We start from the raw sequence: 20,343 nt of genomic DNA, 5'->3' as shown, positions 1-20,343 counted from the left end.
TCCTAAACACTCAACATTATTAGATTTCTATGTGGTACGTGGTGGGGATCGGATACTGCTACGCTCATTATCTTCTTCAAGAGCTATGTACGTTCAATTATCGATTACGGGCTCTACGTCTATTACCAGTCGATCCTTAGTCTAGCTGAGAAAATAGAAAAAATTCAACGAAGAGCAATTAGACACGCCATGGGCTATCGCAACAGCACCCCTAATAATGTCATAATTTCTGAGTCCAAACTTATTCCGATTAAACAAAGGGCTACATACCTATGCCTATGCTTCTTAGCAAAAATCCTTTCAAATAACAGTTCAGCTACCGCCAAGATCATTAACAACTTTTCGAAACTATGCAAAAGGAAAACCAAGCCCTTCTCTATAAAATGTCTAATCAGCAATTGTTCCCTTTCCATCATGTCAGACATAAACAACATAGAAATTAACGAAAACCCCCCTTTGTATACTCATGATTATAATACTATTATCACGACGATACCCATCAACATTGATTTGGGACGAGATATGAAAAATGTAACCAATCCTAACACGATTCTCAACGAATACATCAGCAAAAACAATGCGGTGGCCATATACACCGATGGCAAACTGCCCTGTCGTTGGTAGTGCTTGCGTATGCCCATCCTTAAATATTTGTATAAAAAAGAGTATCAACTCTCTTGCATCGGTGTACACGGCAGAGAGAATTGCCTTGTGTGACGCTCTAGACCTAGCGAGTAGTATTACAGATCGTCAGATTTATATCTTGTCAGATTCATTAAGTGCCTTACAATCTCTCGAAACTACTAACATTAAAAACAACAATCACATTCTTAAAATAAAACAGAAGTACAATGAAATCAAAAAATCTAACCCTAGTGCAAACATTCAATTTTTCTGGATCCCCTCGCACACAGGAATCGTTGGAAACGAAAAAGCAGATCTAATGGCCAAGGATGCTACCTATAATTCCACTATAGACCTTAAAACCGTACCTTATTCAGATATTTTTGAAATGTTCTATCGAGAAGCCCAATTAGAATCTGACAAGATAACCCTGAAAAATAGCGTTAAAACTGGCTCTAAATACTTCCGCCTTTATCACAACAACAATAAAAAACCTTGGTTCGCAGACAAAAAACTCCCGTGAGAGTTCGTGGTCACCCTTAATCGATGCCGAGCTGATCACAACTTAGCAGAATCTTTTCATAGGCTTAACTATATACGTGATCCAAAATGTAAATGCAACGCTGAAAATGAAAATCTCAATCACGTGCTATGGCAATGTGCCCTTTACAACTCTCAAAGAGAACAACTGCTCAATTCTCTTATATCTATTCATATTTACCCTCCATTCAAAGCCGAATCCCTACTCACTTGTCTGTCAAGCAATGCGTGTCAATATCTGGCAAATTTTCTTAAAAAATGTAATCTTAAGATATAATATAAAATTATAAGCGTCTCTGTAAACATAAGAATTCGATTTACTGTATTCATCCTAATGCCAGCCTAATTCGAAGCCTTCTTGGTAACTAACTTTTTGCATACTGTGTATATATACCATAAAATTATAATGTATTTTCTGCAAAAACATGTACTTTCTACTGTAGCAGTGATAAACCAACAGGTGAAAACTGCTTAATAAATGAAAAAAAAAAAAAAAAAAAAAAAACGTTGAGAAAAATCCAAAAATACAGAAGAATCTGAGAGTACTTTGTTAGTCCAACCGAAGCAACGGATTACTCACTGTGGAAAGCGACTATACGGCTAAACAGACCAACTTCGTTTATACCACCCATTCAAAAAAACTATAGAACATGGACCAAACCAGATGAGAAAAAAAAAGGTAACTTTCGCAAATCGTCTAAACGAAGTATTCAAACTACAATAAAGAATAATTTCTCAAGAAGAAACCTTACTGGAAGATCATAATTTTCACGACATCACTCCAACCAAATCAGTTAACTTAAAGAAAGTACTTTAAATAATTAATAATATATATTATAAAAAAGCCCGGGTTATGATAATATACAGAAAAAACGATTAAAAAGCTTCCTACAATAGCAATTAGATTCATAACTATAATATTTAATGCATGCTTACGTCTTTGCTATTTTCCTTCTTAATGAAAAGTTGCAGAGATTATTTTAATACCTAAACTCGGTAAAAACACTGAATTCGTGACTTCGTACAGATCGATTAGTCTATTGCCAGTATTTTCAAAAAGTATGGAAAACTTATACTAGCTAGAATAAACCCAATGGTAATAGATAGAAAACTTATCCCAGACCACTATTTCAGTTTTAGTGGTCATTATTTCACGATCGAAAAAGTGAACAGAATAGTATCAGTAATGAGAAAATCCAACAAAAATAAAAAAATACTAAACATGCATATTCCTAGACGTTGTTTAGGCGTTAGATAAAGTCTGGCATAAGGAGCTTCGACATAAGCTGAAGAGATATTTTCATAAATGCTACAGTGATTTACTACTACCTACCTACAATATAGAACCTTTAAAGTAAAAATAAATTAAGAAGTTTAAAAACGGCAGATATTAAAAACAGCAGTACCACAGGGTAGTATTTTAGTCCCAACACTATACCTGCTTTACATATCAGATCTACCAGAGTCTCCAAATATTCTAACATATACTGACGATACAGCAGTACCAACAACACATCAGAAAGAAAAATAACATCAGAAATATTACAAACTTGCCTTGATAATCATTTCTAAAACTAGCTATATTTATGGAGAATAATAGTAAACGAGAGTTAATTCACACCATATTCACTCTCCGTAAAAATACTTGTCCGTCTACTACATTAAAAGGCAAATAAATTTCGCAAAAAGACCATAACAAATACTTAGACATACACTTGGATAGAAGATTGATTTGAAAAGAACACATGTTCACAAATCGAAAACAACTAGAACTAAAACCGAGAGAGATGTGCTGGCTCATTGAAGGAAAATTCGAAATAACAACTGAAAATAAACTTCTACCTTAGAAAGACGTACTCAAGTTAGTCTGTACATTGCATTCAACTGTGGGGAGCCGCTTCGAATTCGAACATTGAAATTTTAGAAAGATTTCAATCAAAATTCCTACGTAGCATAACTCACGTGCCGTGGTTCGTTCCAAAAGAAATTATCTGAAAAGTTTTACAGATTGCATCAGTAAAAGAAGAAATTAAAAATTTCTTTGTAAAATACTTCATAAGATTACAAAATCACTCAAACAAACTTATTAGTAAACTTTTCTCGGAATCGATTACCAACACTAGATTCAAAAAACAAAAAATGATGAAAATTGAATCCCTCAAAATACAAAGATACAATACTAGAGTACTCTGCTGTTATCATGTAAACTTTTTCTGGTAAATAATAAAACTTACTAATTATCTTATAAATTAATTGAGTTAGAAAGCTTTGTGGTAATATAATATTTATAAGAATACCGAAATCGATTACGGCTGATCACCGGAATTGCACCGCATGGTGTGTGCACCTTCCGTTATCATATGCGATACAAAATACATTCGGTATTTTGTCAAATCGTGTTAGCGTTATTTTTTTTGTATTCGCGTCGAGCGTTAGTTCGCGGTAGAATTCGAATTTTCTCTCTCTCTCTCTTTCTCCCCGAACATAGTTAATTGTAAAATCCTATTCACGTGCGTTAGTCTTTCGGCCCTACAAAGACTGTAGTCATTTTTATTAATTAAAGTCTGTTAAATTTATTCGCCGTTTTCGTTATTTAATTTTCCTAATAGCTTAAGTAATTGAAAAAGGCTTAGGTTTTAATCTGATTACATCTAGGGGATTAAGAAGATTAGGAGTAATGTCGCTCACACTTAAAACTCATCGAGTGTCACAAGACACGTGACTTAAGGTGAGTTCAACTCCGTTTGATAGAAGACAACTAAGATAAATCATCTGACGTTAAGGCGAATACACGTACTATCATACGTGTTTAACGGAGCGGCGGTTTCCTCTGCATCGTGGGAGTTTGTTCTTAAATAAATTTTCCATTTTTCAGATAACCTCCCCCGTTACAAGAACAAAAAATCTGTAGTTTAAATTTGATTTTGAGAAAAAGAAATTATTTCGATTTTTTAGCATTTATTTTTCTATAATATTATTCTTGTTATAATATTATTTTTATAATGTATTTTTATAAATATTTTTATTTATTATGATAATTTGTTTAAACCTCTTAATCCAGAAATAATAGAGTATAATCAACGCCTCAAAAGGTCATAGTAACTATATAGAACTCGCAGGTTTGTTAGAAAAAGCGTGTTTTAATCAGAACAAATAATGAGTCAATAGAAAAATACTAAATTTTTCAATTGCTTTTGCCGTTATTCTGCATGATCAGCCTGCGATAAAAATAAAAACAAATATCCTACTCAAAAGGACAACAATCGAGGACATGAATACACTATTTCACAGTTGAATAATCTAATGATAAGACATCGAAAGTGTAAAAAGAGAAAACAGATCTGATAAATTCGTGTTTATGTGATTCTGATTGTATCATTGGAAAGAACGGTCCTAAAAATAGTTGGATAAATAGTTCTCAAATTTTTTGCGGGACTTTTTCATAATGAAATTTCTTAAAAAAAAAGGTAGATGAAAAAAGTGTCCTTGTGACATTAATGGGTTAAACTGAAGATAAATCGCATATTCTAATTTCAAAATATATCCGGCTAAAAGTATTAGTAGTTCACACATCGCATGAATGTGCGAGAGATAAAAGGATAGATAGATAGTTCTTTATCTACCATAAGGCAAAGTACAAATTAATACACGGGTACAGTGAAACACAAATATTTCAACTCAACTTGTCATAGTTTCATATATATATATATATATATATATATGAATTTTTGATCAAGAACTTATTCCAGTCAGATTTTATTAAGATATAAATGAAAATGAAAATAAAATGGAGTATGAAGCATAGTACAAAAATTTCCGAAGAAAGGGAAGAGAGAGAGAGAGAGAATGGTGGTTAAGCGAGCAGGTGCTTAACCACCATATGTCAATTATCTCACTTGTTTGTATGCTATTATAAATTAATCCAGTTACAAAACAAATGAATACCCCTAAACTCTGTTACTATCTTCAACATTAGTGGGGTATAATGTAACGGTCCTATCTATGAGCTATTTATTAGATTACTGAATTACCGCAACCAGTCGAATGAATCTATCTTGTTATTCAAATCAGTACATTAAGCGGCGCCATCTCACTGTTTACTCGATTATATATTAGTACACGAGTCGAATTTCATAATCAAAATAAAGAGCGTGACGTCACAAAGTAATAGATATAGATATAATGATCTTTGTTATTAAGAAAAATATGTTAATTAGAGATAAATTTGACATAACAAAGCATCTATTATATAGATTTTAGTACGTAGATTTAGAATATAATAATAAAAATGGTGTTTAATTATTGAATAATAATGAATTTCAATATGCAAAATTAATTTATTTGTTAAGCTAAAAATATAAATTATTAGAAAGGTGTAAATAATTTATATGTAACATGAATAAGTAAAGAACATGAGTAAGAATTGGTTTCATTAATAACAGCTGAATAATAACTGTTATTAATAAATAAACAAACAATAATTTATTTAAACAATAACTTGTATATAGAACGAAATCATTAATTTTATACTTAATAATGATAGCTATTTGGTTTATGAATCTTAGATAATTAATCTAATAATTGCGTTATAAGATTATAGGAAAAGCCGTTACAAATATGAAAATTTATTATAATTTAAATGTTATTTACTAATTTAAATATTTCTTTTTAGAAAATACTTCTGAAATTCATCAACTATAAAGTTATATAAAAAGTTAATAATTTTCTAATGTAAAAATTATAATATTACGTTAATTGACTTTATTAGTTAATAACTTTTGACGACACTAATTGCGATAATTATATATAGTATTAAATCAACAAATAACGAATTCGGTAAGGTTCACATGTATTAAAAGTTCATTATTAATGTTTATTCACTTGTAAATTAAGATAATTCATTTCTCAAAATTCGCGAATGTTTCTCGAATATTCGAAAACTTCTCGAAGAAAACGCTCTTGGAAAATAGGCGGGAAAATTTGTGTATAAATACGCCCACTATTGCACAGGCTGGCATTCACTTCTTGCCTTGCAAAGTGAGTGCATGAGTCTGAATAAACTTGGCTAATACCTAAGTTCTTTCTCTCATTGTGATTCACTAAACAAGACATTTCCTTTCCTATAATTCGAGCTCAACTTATAGAACATTTCGCGCTATAAGAAACTTGGGCCGAATTATATTCTATCCAAGAAAGACTTTAGCCCTGCTTATGGGACAATTCGCACCATAAGAAACTAGGGCATAGTCTGATTTTCCTTCAAACATTATACATATTCATTACATATTTGATTTATTAATTTGTTATTATTAGTGGAGTCTATTTCATCTATCTATTTATTTTCTTAACAAGAAGAGTAACTTTATTAGAAACAGATTCTTACTCATTAGCTAGATACGAGAGTTCGAATTATTATTTATAAGTGATACGAACATCACAATAAGAAAATTAGTACTGAAAATTAATTTTACTTGAAAATAACTTTACATTAGAAAAAAGCTAATTGTCACTTTTCGTTGAGATATAAAATATTACTTTAATTGATTAATTACCTTTTGCCTGTCCTCAAGTTCTTCTTTAGCAGCCTGTAGTTGTTTCAATTGTTCTTCTAATCGCCTGATCATTTCTTGTGCTTCGCTTAATTCTGCTTGTCTTCTTTCCATTTCTTCAGCCATACTACGGAGACGCTCTTCAAATTCTTGTTGTTTTTTTTCAGCTCGTTCACGGGCAGCAATTTCTAATTGTAATTTTTCACGCTGCTTTTCACGAGCAAGCTTTTCTTCTTTTGCTTGTGCCTGTATATTATATATGTATATATATATTTTTTGTAAAGGATTGTCCAAGTCCATTGAATTAGTTAAATAAAGATTTCTATTGCTTATTGATAAATTTATTTTGCTTCAATTAGTAAATATGTACAAAAATATTTAAGTTTTCAAATTTACAATTCATATTAAGGCGGGCCCTTTAAGAAGTAACAATTCTTGATTTTTTTTAAACTACTGATTTCTGGAAGTGTTTGTCACTGTGAATGGTCGATTCTAATCATAGAAACTCGTATTCATATATATATATATAACATAATAATTACCCAATTAACACACGATACGGTTGTTTAAAATTTTATTAACTTTCGCGTATAATAATTAATTCAATGTTGTCTATCCCAATTTTCGGATGAACGTAAAGTTATTCAAAATAATCTATTTTTACTAGTCAGGTAGTAAATAGTTGAATTAGAAATTAAGATATGGTAGATTCGAGCTTCACCGGGATCATTTTTTTAACGACGAAATATTCAAAATATTTTAAACGTTTTTTCGGATTAGGTCTGAATAAATTAATGAGTATGCATTTTCCACATATAAGTATTTATGATTTGCATTGTAGTACACACTTGATAAAAGAAACTAAAAGTAAAATATTTTTCAAAATAAGTTATAATCTTTAATCAAGTAATGATATGAACGTTTTATATGAAGATATGTTTTAAAATAAACACTTTATTTTCAATATGACTTTAAAAGTTAATTTGAAATAGGAAGTAACATTGTATCGGAACTTTGGTCTCATTGCAAATCATTTTAAAATGATCGTATACTATTTATGGAGTAGTAGGGTAGACTTTTTTAAATTAAACTATTATTGCATGAATCCAGTGTAAGCTACGAAAATTAGCGGATTATTAAAAATCCAAGCAAAATAAAAAGGCGGAATGTTCCTCTGTAAAATAAGAGCGACAGAACTCATTTTTGATTATGTTATACACAGATATAGCTGTTTTTTACAAAAAAAATCGTTTTTTTTTTTTCATCAGCTCATATCTCTATTGCTACGTATTAAATGAAAAAACTTTGAAGATAAAAGTAGTTTCTTTTTGGGTAAAGAATACAAAAATAAAGTGAAAACTTAGATCTGGAACAAAATTTTTTTTTTCCTTTTTTTACGCTAGACATTTTTTTTATTTTTCATATTCTTTATTTTTTTTTATATTTATTATGATCAAAAGTCTCAAACAAATTTTGAATAATGAATTTCTAGTTAATCTTAGTTTTCACTTAATTTTTGTATTCTTTACCAAAAAAGAAACAACTTTTGTCTTTGAAGTTTTTTATTTAATACATAGCGATCGAGATATGAGCTGATTAAAAAAAACCCAATTTTTTTATAAAAATCAGAAATGAGTTTTGACGTTCTTATTTTAAAGATGAACATTCCACCTTTTAATTTTGCTTGGATTTTTAATGATCCGCTGAGTTGCGTAGCAAATAAATAAATTTGTATATGGGCCTAAAAAAAAGAAATTTTTTCGATTTATTAATGATTCTCCAAAATATAATTTTACATAATTCATAATTATATTAATTTATGAACTCTATTTCATTAAATATATGTCTAAAATGACACCAACATGTCGAAAAATCGACGAAAAATTAAATAATTTATTCAATTTATATATGTCTGTAATAATATTTCTATAAACGTTTCATGTAACAGACACTATATGTCGAGAATTCGACACCACAAATAAAACACTTTATACCATAATAATATTTAAATGAATACATAAATATAATTTTGAACATCATGTCATTAATAACAAATAATATGACACCACTATGTCGTTTTGACGAGATCGAAAATTCAACATAAATTATATCTATATGTAAATTATATGTAAACTCAGGTAAATTTATGTCAATTATATATTTAATAGAATGATATGTTACAAATTACACAGGTTCACAAACTAAAAAAGTTCAGGATTATTTGACCGGACCACATAATACTTATGTATTTTGATGCACTGAATACGAATCCAAAGGTCTGTTAATCTCTATCACGTCAGATTCAAGGTCATTACAAGATCAACTTAGTTTATAGCAATGAAAATGAAAATTTAATCACGAATTGGAAAGATCAGTCAATTTTAAGTTCAAATACATATTCTTTGATTTTTGCAACATGACTCTTGGAGGTCACTTGGAAGTCAAACAAGTAACATATAGGCCAAATTTCTTATCGGCTCATTATTGGAACTGACATGTCAGTTGTCCTATGCACTTCAATCATATACAATCGTGTATTTTTGTATCCTGAGTGCAAACGTGGTATACATTTGATACCGTCGAGTCATAATTAAGATCATTTCAAAGTTAGTTTGTTCATTTTGCAAAAAACAAATATAACCTTATATCCTTAAACCCTAATTTCCTTAACCTTCAACTCCTACAACATTTACATGTATAATTTCAGACCATTACTTTCAATTTGCTTAACTATCGAGTACGTAACCTTTCTATATTGTAGATGTGATTTTCGTAACCCCGATTTCCTGAACATTCGAGTATGTAACCTTTCTACGCTGTAGCCCCGATCCTCTTAACCTCAATTTCGAAGTGAAACAGAACTTCTAAAAAATACAAAGGACGGCATCCGGCCAGCTACTAATCGTACTTTCCGCAAGGTAGAAGATCAGACTGGTTCAATCCAGAAGAAATTGGAAGAGGTGCTGAAGGATGAAGGTCATCAGCAAAACTCATGAAGTGGAAATACAGGTTAAGGATATCGAGGAGATGGCAACCAGAGAAGAGGTAAGGGACGCGCTGCAAAAAACCGTTAGCCATGACTACGGAATCAAGACTGAGGCGATAAAGTCGATGCGGACAGCATATGGGGGGGATCCAAATTGCCCACATCAGACTACCAGCCATGATCGTTCAAAAGATAATAGGAAACAGGGGCCAAATCAGGGTAGGCCTTGTCAACTGCAGAGCAAGAGGGGTAAATAAAATAGTCCTCTCAAGTGCTATAAGTGCTATAAGAACGCAGGGCACATTGCTAAACAATGAGGAGTGATGTAGATTGATCGAAGCTCTGCATGAAATGCGGGCGACCGGGGCAGAAAATTGCAGAGTGTACGAAAGAGGCATGCTACGTCCTGTGCAAGGAGATAAAAGGAGACGAGCACTGTAAGCATATAGCTGGAAGCTATACAGCCCACCAAGAGGATATCAGGAGGAAAGCAGTGAAAAAAAGATGAAAGTATTACAACACAACCTAAACCACTGTGAAGCAGCTCAAAGTTACTTGTACAAACAGCAAGGGAGCGGAGAGCCGACATAGCAATTATCTCAAACCCCTATAAGATACCAGATAATCAGGCGTGGATCGAGGATGCAACTGGAAAGGCGGCCATCTGGTACTGCGGGAACACCATATTTCAGGACAAGGTCAACAGCAGACAAAATGGTTTTGTTCGGGAAAAACTTGGAATTATCAACTTCTATAGTAGTTATGCCCCACCAAGCATGGAGTCCGACCAGTTCGTGAATTCTCTCGACAGCCTACTTAGAGACGTGAAGGAGCACGAACCAGCAGTTGTTGCGGGTGATTTTAATGCCTCGGCCCTGGACTGGAGTAATAAGAAGACAAACAAGAGGGGAAGTAAAATACTAGAGGCGATAGCCTTTAGAGGGTAGAGCTTCTCAATACAGGAGTGGTACCAACGTACGAACAAGAAGGGAGGACATCAATCATTGACCTGACACTTGTCAGCACCTGCCCCCTGAAATAGGTGAGCAACTGGAGGGATATACTTATCTACCTAGAGATATGTCAAGGCCATAGAAGCCAGCAAAAAGTAATGCTTCTGCGAGCTACAAGAAGAAGTGGAACAAGACCTATGGGGAAAACCCTACGAAGTAGTGGTGAAGCGGCTTAAAAAGCCAGAAACAAAGCTGCCAACCTGTACAGTATTGCTGTTGTTGCAAATAAAGAGGTTGAGACGCTGCTTCCTCAGCAACCTGAGCAGGAATTCTAGGTGGACGTGAATGTCGAACAGGAGATTCCACACGTTACGATGAATGAACTGATGAGAACCTGCAAAAAAGTAGGAAACTCCAAGGCCCCAGGCTTGGATGATATCCCGAATATAGCACTGAAGGTGGCTATCAAAACTGACCCGAACAAGTTCTTAAACATGTATTCCAGGTGTCTACGGGAGAGAACTTTTCCAAAAAGGTGAAAGAAGCAGAAACAGGTATTTCTTCCCAAAGGGAAGAAACCAGCGAACGAACTATCATCATATCGCCCCTCTGTATGCTTGACACAGCAGGGAAGATAGTAGAGCGTATAGTTCATGGAAGGATCAAGATGATATCGAAGAAATACCTATCGTGTAACCAATACGATTTCCAGAAAGGCCATTCGATACTTGAAGCTATCAAGCGGATAATCAGTAATGTTAGGTCGGCTATTTCTGGCAAGAGGTGGAAGGGCGGAGACATGAAGTACTGTCTTATTACTGCTCTGGACATCAAGAACGCATTCAACACGGCAAGATGGAATCGCATAATGGAAGTGCTAGAGGGAATGAATGTACCCTGGACCTGCGAAAGGTGGTGGCTATCTTTTTCACGACACTGCCGAGGACAGTAACACCAGTGGCGTTCGCTGATGGCATTGCCCTGGTTATCATTAGAAAATACAGAGAGGATTTGGTTTAGTGTGAATATTTTTTATGTATTTATTTTTTTTAGTGTGGTTTTCCGAAGGTACCAGGAATACTTAGGATATTTGGGACTAGAATTAGCAGAACATAAGACTGAGGCAGTCCTAATAACAGGTAAGAAGGTGATTGAGACGGTCCTTCTACAAGCCGATAGACACCAGATCATATCCAAAGCGTCCATTAGATATCTGGAAGTAATGATAGATGATCGACTGAACTTCAAGCAGCAAGTGGAGACGGTAACAGTAAAGGCATCGATAACTGGAAGAGCGCTAACGAGACTAATGCCAAATATAGAAGGTCCTAAACAAATTAGAAGAGCACTGCTGACGTCGGTGATCACATCGATCATCATGTATGGTATCGCATTATGGTCAGAAGCGTTGACGATAAAGAAAACTCGCAGAAAGGTGGACTCAGTTTACAGAAACAGCGCATTAAGAGTTATAAGCGCATTTCGGACGGTCTCCAAAGAAGCGGCAAAAGTTGTCACGGGGTTACTACCATTCGTGGAGCTAGCTGAAGAGAGAAGACGCATTTATCATCGAAGGGTACCGAAGCCAACCAAAGCAAGAAGGAACAGAGGAAAAGAAGCATCGATCGTTGGCAAGACGCCTGGGATGGAACAGAAAAAGGTAGATGGAACTATCGCCTTATCCCGAGTATTAAGAAGTGGTTACACCACACGCACGGCCAGGTGAACCATTATCTAACTTAGATGCTAACAGATCATAGATGCTTTCGAGAGCATAGCTGTATAAATACAGATATACGGACTCACCAGAGTGTTCGACCTGTAGAGGAACAAACGACGACGCCGAGCATGTCTTTTTCCCATGCCGAATGAAACGCAGCTGTCATACCTGATAGCATAATAGAATTGATGCTTTCCTCGGGGAAAGTATGGGCAGCAGTGACAACCTTCGCAACGGAAGTGCTACAAGAGCTATGACGTGAAGAACAGAAGAGAACGAGACTGAGGACATCAGATTAGAGGATCAGAAGAAGGAAAGAAGGAAGTGACTGAATGATGATAATGAAAAAAGTAGAGAACTCCTGAACCCCGTGACGCAGTTTTTTCATCAGGAATATAGGGAGACTTGACCAGGGAGCAGATAGCTGCTGACCCCAGGAAGTAGTATCTAACGGTAGTTCCCCGGGGGGCCAAAGGATCAGAAGAAAGAGGACTTCTGGCTTCGGCTTTGGCCGGAGAACGAAGGGATCTTTAGTCAGTATGACACATGGCGGTATTGGAAGTGAGGAGGTCGGAGAGGTGAATACTCACATGGTCATGTCCTAGGCCCACATCATAACCAATCTATTAGCCTTAAACGCACAGATTTTACCCTTCACCTCTTATAAAAAAAACCACACCCACGCTAAGAGCTGACCAACGATAATAACGTATATCCAAACTGTTAAGCAAAACCAACTTGCATTAAATCATTTTAGTATGTTTATAATGTATATGATATTCAAGGTGATGCAGATCATTTCAAGGTGGTTTCAAAAAAATGTTATTGTAAAAATGTTTTCCAGAAGAACTACGTCTACGTGGAACGTTGCAGAGGTACACTAGCTACCACCTGTACGCATTCATCTTGGTTTCGTAAGGTCATGAGAATGTAAACACACTTTATTATATTATTCATTTGTAACGTGATCTTCGTAATAACACCAGTACATTTGTTTCCACAGCAGCACATACCTACATTTTTATAAAAGGTCTTAAAGACCTTGTAAAAAGTCATATTCATAATCTATTAAAAATTAAATGAAATTTTATTTACAGATGTCTGTAATAATAGGTACCTATAATAAAATTGACCATTCTCAGTGAAGAACACTTCCGAAAACTCATCATTTTTAAAGCCCCATACAAATGTGTATTCAAGCAAATTTGATAAATTTTTATAAAAAATAAATTAAGATGTACTACTTATGGAGGACCGTTATGTACATTCATTTATTAATTATCAATAGTATGTTATCAGTGAACAACGATCATTTTAAGAAAATATAACAAACCTTCATTTGTTGAACATCAATAGTGTCAGGTTTACGTCTCCGCATATAAAGCTCATGATTTCCCATGCACAGTGCAAGTATACGCTTGTTAATTTTAACACGTGCAGCAAAAAATACAAAATCTGGTGCTTTTTTATCTATTGGTTTTATTATGAACTTTTTTTCATTAAACGAAATATTACGGATTTCGGACCAAGGAAACCCAATTTTAGGAGTGAGTTTATCATCCTTTTCATATATATTCAGTCCCAAAGCATCAACACCTAAGTAAAGTTCTGTACCTTTCTTGTTCCGAATCTCAAAATAATTAACACCATACATTTCTAAATCCTGAAACGATTAACATAAATTTAAAGAGAATCAAAATACTATATTTCATTTTATCAATGTATTAATATGTATTACTATAAAGTACTCGATTTGAATATATTCAATATTTTGGTTGAAGAGATTACGCAATATAACATAAACAATGGTGTAATCAATATTTAGGACAAAAAAAGTTTTTAAACTAGAAGAAAATGATGAAATGAGTATTGTTATTTTATAACTTACGAAATATAAAGTACAAAAAAATTATTCTGAACATTGCAAATTTTAACATTTAGGTCATAGTTATATATATAATTTTAGAAAAATTGTAAGATTTAAAATTTTTTTTTTTAGAGAATGGTGTGCAAATTTAAAATTTAAGGTAAACAATTATTCTTCAATAATTTACAGTTTACATAAAATATCATACTAAATGCTTAACATCATACAATATCTGTGATGATTTTCAACATTGTTACAAACTGAATATTCATTGAGAATAACGAAATTTCTTATATGCTTTTATAAAGGAATATACGAGGTGTGTTAAAAAAGTACCGAGAATTTTTAAATTTCGCGGGTTTGGAGAGTCCGCTTGTATAAAATTTTTTTTTATTATGTTGGTACACATGCCCCTGAAGTACGATAAAATTTTCAGCAATATTCATTGCTTACTTTTTAAGTGGCAGCCGCTAACGTTAGACGTGTTTTTCGAGCTCGGCGATTTTCGTTTGTGAAAAAAAATGGATCAAAGAATTTATATTAAATTTTGCGTAAAAAATGAAATAAAGTGTAATAAAGTTTGTCAAATGTTAACAAAGGCATATGGTGAGTCTGCTATGAGTAAAGCAAGGATTTATGAGTGGTATAAGCGTTTCCAAGATGGCCACGAAAACGTTGAAGATGATGAACGACCCGGACGCCCAAGCCATCAACAACCGATGAAAACGTGAAAAAAGTGAAAGAAATGGTTATGAACGATCACCGAATCACAATCAGAGAAGTCGCTGATGATGTTGGCATATCAGTTGGCTCATGCCATCAAATTTTTTCGAATGTTTTGGGTATGAAACGTGTGGCAGCAAAATTCGTTCCAAAATTGTTGAATTTCGAACAAAAACAGCGGCGAATGGAAGTTGCTCAGGAGTCGCTAAATGAAGTCAATAACGATGCAGAACTACTAAAACGTGTTATAACAGGTGACGAAACATGGGTTTACGGATATGATGTCGAAACTAAGGCTCAATCGTCCCAGTGGAGGCATTCTGGATCGCCAAGACCGAAAAAGGCTCGACAAGTGCGGACGAATGTGAAGGTTATGCTCACTGTGTTCTTCGATTTTAATGGCATAGTGCATTATGAATTCTTGCCACAAGGTCAAACAATCAATAAGCAGTACTACCTACAAGTTCAACGTCGTTTGCGTGAAGCAATCCGAAAAAAACGCCCGGATTTGTGGCAAAACAATTCATGGCTTTTGCACCACGATAATGCGCCTGCTCACACTTCATTGCTTGTTCGTGAATTTTTGGCCAAAAACGAAACTGTAACGATGCCTCAGCCTCCATATTCGCCAGATATGGCTCCATGTGACTTTTTTCTATTTCCAAAAATAAAGAGAACATTAAAAGGCCGTCGTTTTACAAGCATAGATGACATTAAAAGCGAATCGCTGAAAGAGCTAAAAGCTATTACAAAGATCGAGTTTCAAAAGTGTTTCGAGGATTGGAAAAAGCGTTGGCATAAGTGTATTGTATCCGAAGGGGACTACTTTGAAGGCGACAACATTAATGTAGATGAATAAATAAATATTTTTTTCATAAAACGAAAATTCTCGTTATTTTTTGAACACACCTCGTAGATTTAGTTAGCTATTCATCTTTGATTTTAAGAGGCTCTAAGAACCTCTTTCATTAAACTCTTTCATTAAATCAAAGAGGCTCTAAGAACATAAGAATATCGATTTCAGTTGTCAAATTTCTTGGAAAACTAAGTATAGTCATCTGTTTTCAAAAATAATTATTGATTTTAACGTTTTATAAAAGATCGTTTTAATCAGCTAATTTTAATATTCTTAAGTAATGTAAACACTTAAAATAATTCTACCTTAAAAGAATTAAGTCGCTGAAATAAACTATTGTAATTAGTTGGTACATGAAGAAGGCGAAAATTTAAATTGTATTAGCATTTTTATAGAATTAGGAGAGTCACATTTTATAAAATATTTGTCTGAGTTCGAAGTTTTATTTATTTTTGTAAGCCTATGGAAATCATAGAGAAGTTTGCCTATATGTACGAAAATTCTGCTCTATTATTTACCATTATATTTTAAATAATGGGCAGCTAATTCCAAACGTCCAAATTTCAATTAGTAGGGATTAGCGGTCATGAACGAAAGAATATCATGGCATAAGCCAACCGATATGCCAAGATCTTCTGCAACTTTTCTGATGGTGATTCTACGATTTTTTAACACAATTTCTTTGACTGCTCCAACGTTTTCATCTGTTGTTGATGTACTAGGATGTCCAGGGCGAGCTTCGTCTTCAAGATTCTTTCGGCCTTCTTGGAACAGCTTATACTACCTATACACATTTTTCTTACTCACTAGGGAACCACCCCAACCCTCCGCCTCCGATTTTTCTGCAATTGAGATATGTTATAGTTCGTAAAAATATAAAAGACCCGTACTTTTTTTTATCGACGGAAAAAGCTATCTAAGGGATGAAACCCACCCCCAAAATACGAGGTGTGTTCAAAAAATAACGAGAATTTTCGTTTTATGAAAAAAATATTTATTTATTCATCTACATTAATGTTGTCGCCTTCAAAGTAGTCCCCTTCGGATACAATACACTTATGCCAACGCTTTTTCCAATCCTCGAAACACTTTTGAAACTCGATCTTTGTAATAGCTTTTAGCTCTTTCAGCGATTCGCTTTTAATGTCATCTATGCTTGTAAAACGACGGCCTTTTAATGTTCTCTTTATTTTTGGAAATAGAAAAAAGTCACATGGAGCCATATCTGGCGAATATGGAGGCTGAGGCATCGTTACAGTTTCGTTTTTGGCAAAAAATTCACGAACAAGCAATGAAGTGTGAGCAGGCGCATTATCGTGGTGCAAAAGCCATGAATTGTTTTGCCACAAATCCGGGCGTTTTTTTCGGATTGCTTCACGCAAACGACGTTGAACTTGTAGGTAGTACTGCTTATTGATTGTTTGACCTTGTGGCAAGAATTCATAATGCACTATGCCATTAAAATCGAAGAACACAGTGAGCATAACCTTCACATTCGACCGTACTTGTCGAGCCTTTTTCGGTCTTGGCGATCCAGAATGCCTCCACTGGGACGATTGAGCCTTAGTTTCGACATCATATCCATGTTTCGTCACCTGTTATAACACGTTTTAGTAGTTCTGCATCGTTATTGACTTCATTTAGCGACTCCTGAGCAACTTCCATTCGCCGCTGTTTTTGTTCGAAATTCAACAATTTTGGAACGAATTTTGCTGCCACACGTTTCATACCCAAAACATTCGAAAAAATTTGATGGCATGAGCCAACTGATATGCCAACATCATCAGCGACTTCTCTGATTGTGATTCGGTGATCGTTCATAACCATTTCTTTCACTTTATTCACGTTTTCATCGGTTGTTGATGTGCTTGGGCGTCCGGGTCGTTCGTCATCTTCAACGTTTTCGTGGCCATCTTGGAAACGCTTATACCACTCATAAATCCTTGCTTTACTCATAGCAGACTCACTATATGCCTCTGTTAACATTTGACAAACTTTACTACACTTTATTTCATTTTTTACGCAAAATTTAATACAAATTCTTTGAAAACAAAAAATTTTTTATATCCAATTTTAGAGCCAACCCGTTGTGAAAACAATAATAATCAAACAATCATCTCAGGTTACACACGTGTGTTTCGTTGGTGAATATCCAACCTCATCAGATCTTTATTAAAAAACAAAACGAGAAAATGGTTACAATAACAGATATAAACCAAAAAACAAATAATAATCACGCTAAAAAAAACATTTACCTCAATTCGCAAGTCACAATCAAATTAAAAATCACAATAAAGTCAAAAATACACTGTCAAAATCATCCTATAACATTCGTTCGAATATTCAAAATTCAAATCGGACAACGACTAAGAAATACTGCAAATCAAAACAGTGTCTGTTGCCTTTTATACCAAAACAGATCACACAATCAGATGTATCCCCTCTCTTAAGCCATGAAAACAGTACATTAATCATCATTGTACATCAAAACAAACTTTAAAAATTTATTATAAATAAATGTGAGATCAGTCAGCTAAAACATCAAATAAACCTTTATATTGTTTACTCAGTAAACTAGTGTCTTCTTGTCTATTTATAGTGTTATAAGACAAATTAATATATATCATTTCCGAAATTAATCTCTTATAATAATTAGACTCTCTATCTAAAATTATTGTGTTGTCCCAGTCAAACGAGTGTGTAGGATAATTTTTTAAATGCATAGGAACAGGAAGAGATTTATCTAAAGGTGTCTTCCTATGTTCCTCTATGCGTTTTTTTAAACTTCTCTTAGTTTGACCAATATATACAGACGGGCAACTATCACAACAAAATTTGTATACTACATTTGTCTCATTCCACTTTTCTGTTACATCTTTACCCAGTTTTATTATATTGTCCAGCTTATGATTAATTAATGGTAAACAATGAACATTAAATTTTCTTAAACTATGGTTGCATAAGTTAAAAAATTTTTTGTGAAAAGGCAACGTTAAAACCATCGATTTAATATTCGTATTTTTTCTATCATCTTGAGTAGCAATACTATTCCAAAATCTATGTTTACGAATGCGATCTAATATACATGTTTTAACAAATTTTTTCGGGTAATCATTATTTTTTAAAATGCTCTCAACAATTTTTATATTATCTTTATGAAAGGTTGCATCAGATAGTAATAAAGATCTATCAATCAGATTATATACAATGTTTCTTTTTTGCTGAGTTGTATGGTTAGAATAAAAATTCAAAATTCTGCCTGAACAAGTCGGTTTTTGGTACCAATTAGTGACAATTTTACCATTTTTGATTATTAACGAAATGTCTAAAAAAGTTATACTATTATTACATTGAATTTCGTGTGTGAAATTCAAATGATTATTATAATTATTAAAAATGTCCAAAACCAATTGTAAATTATCCCTTTTTATACATAAAATAGTGTCATCTACATATCTAAAATAAAAAAGCGGTGAACAATTATATTTTTCTCGCAAAACATTTAAACAATCTGTCTCCAAATCATCCATAACTAAATCAGCAAACAATGGCGATATTGGAGAACCCATTTGAACCCAGTTGCCTTTTCACAAAAAATTTTTTAACTTATGCAACCATAGTTTAAGAAAATTTAATGTTCATTGTTTACCATTAATTAATCATAAGCTGGACAATATAATAAAACTGGGTAAAGATGTAACAGAAAAGTGGAATGAGACAAATGTAGTATACAAATTTTGTTGTGATAGTTGCCCGTCTGTATATATTGGTCAAACTAAGAGAAGTTTAAAAAAACGCATAGAGGAACATAGGAAGACACCTTTAGATAAATCTCTTCCTGTTCCTATGCATTTAAAAAATTATCCTACACACTCGTTTGACTGGGACAACACAATAATTTTAGATAGAGAGTCTAATTATTATAAGAGATTAATTTCGGAAATGATATATATTAATTTGTCTTATAACACTATAAATAGACAAGAAGACACTAGTTTACTGAGTAAACAATATAAAGGTTTATTTGATGTTTTAGCTGACTGATCTCACATTTATTTATAATAAATTTTTAAAGTTTGTTTTGATGTACAATGATGATTAATGTACTGTTTTCATGGCTTAAGAGAGGGGATACATCTGATTGTGTGATCTGTTTTGGTATAAAAGGCAACAGACACTGTTTTGATTTGCAGTATTTCTTAGTCGTTGTCCGATTTGAATTTTGAATATTCGAACGAATGTTATAGGATGATTTTGACAGTGTATTTTTGACTTTATTGTGATTTTTAATTTGATTGTGACTTGCGAATTGAGGTAAATGTTTTTTTTAGCGTGATTATTATTTGTTTTTTGGTTTATATCTGTTATTGTAACCATTTTCTCGTTTTGTTTTTTAATAAAGATCTGATGAGGTTGGATATTCACCAACGAAACACACGTGTGTAACCTGAGATGATTGTTTGATTATTATTGTTTTCACAACGGGTTGGCTCTAAAATTGGATATAAAAAATTTTTTGTTTAAA

The 20,343-nt window shown here is 33.3% G+C and overlaps 1 protein-coding gene across 1 annotated transcript in view; it reads right to left on the bottom strand.

Moving 5' to 3' along the window:
* Positions 1 to 20,343, bottom strand: part of LOC131663665 (moesin/ezrin/radixin homolog 1) — a 458,293-nt gene that overhangs the window by 157,045 nt on the left and 280,905 nt on the right. Inside the window, exons 5-6 of the mRNA XM_058934196.1 lie at positions 13,706 to 14,035; positions 6,717 to 6,959 (exon numbers count right to left, since the gene is read on the bottom strand). Coding sequence (XP_058790179.1) covers positions 6,717 to 6,959; positions 13,706 to 14,035 — 573 coding nt within the window. The remainder of the gene's footprint in view (positions 1 to 6,716; positions 6,960 to 13,705; positions 14,036 to 20,343) is intronic.

The sequence above is a fragment of the Phymastichus coffea genome, unplaced genomic scaffold, assembly GCF_024137745.1.
Source record: "Phymastichus coffea isolate CEN01 unplaced genomic scaffold, Cenicafe_Pcof_1.1 PCOF00037, whole genome shotgun sequence".
Classification (NCBI taxonomy): domain Eukaryota; kingdom Metazoa; phylum Arthropoda; class Insecta; order Hymenoptera; family Eulophidae; genus Phymastichus; species Phymastichus coffea.
Note: the sequence above shows the minus strand (reverse complement) of the source record. Positions and strands in the feature narration are given on the sequence as shown.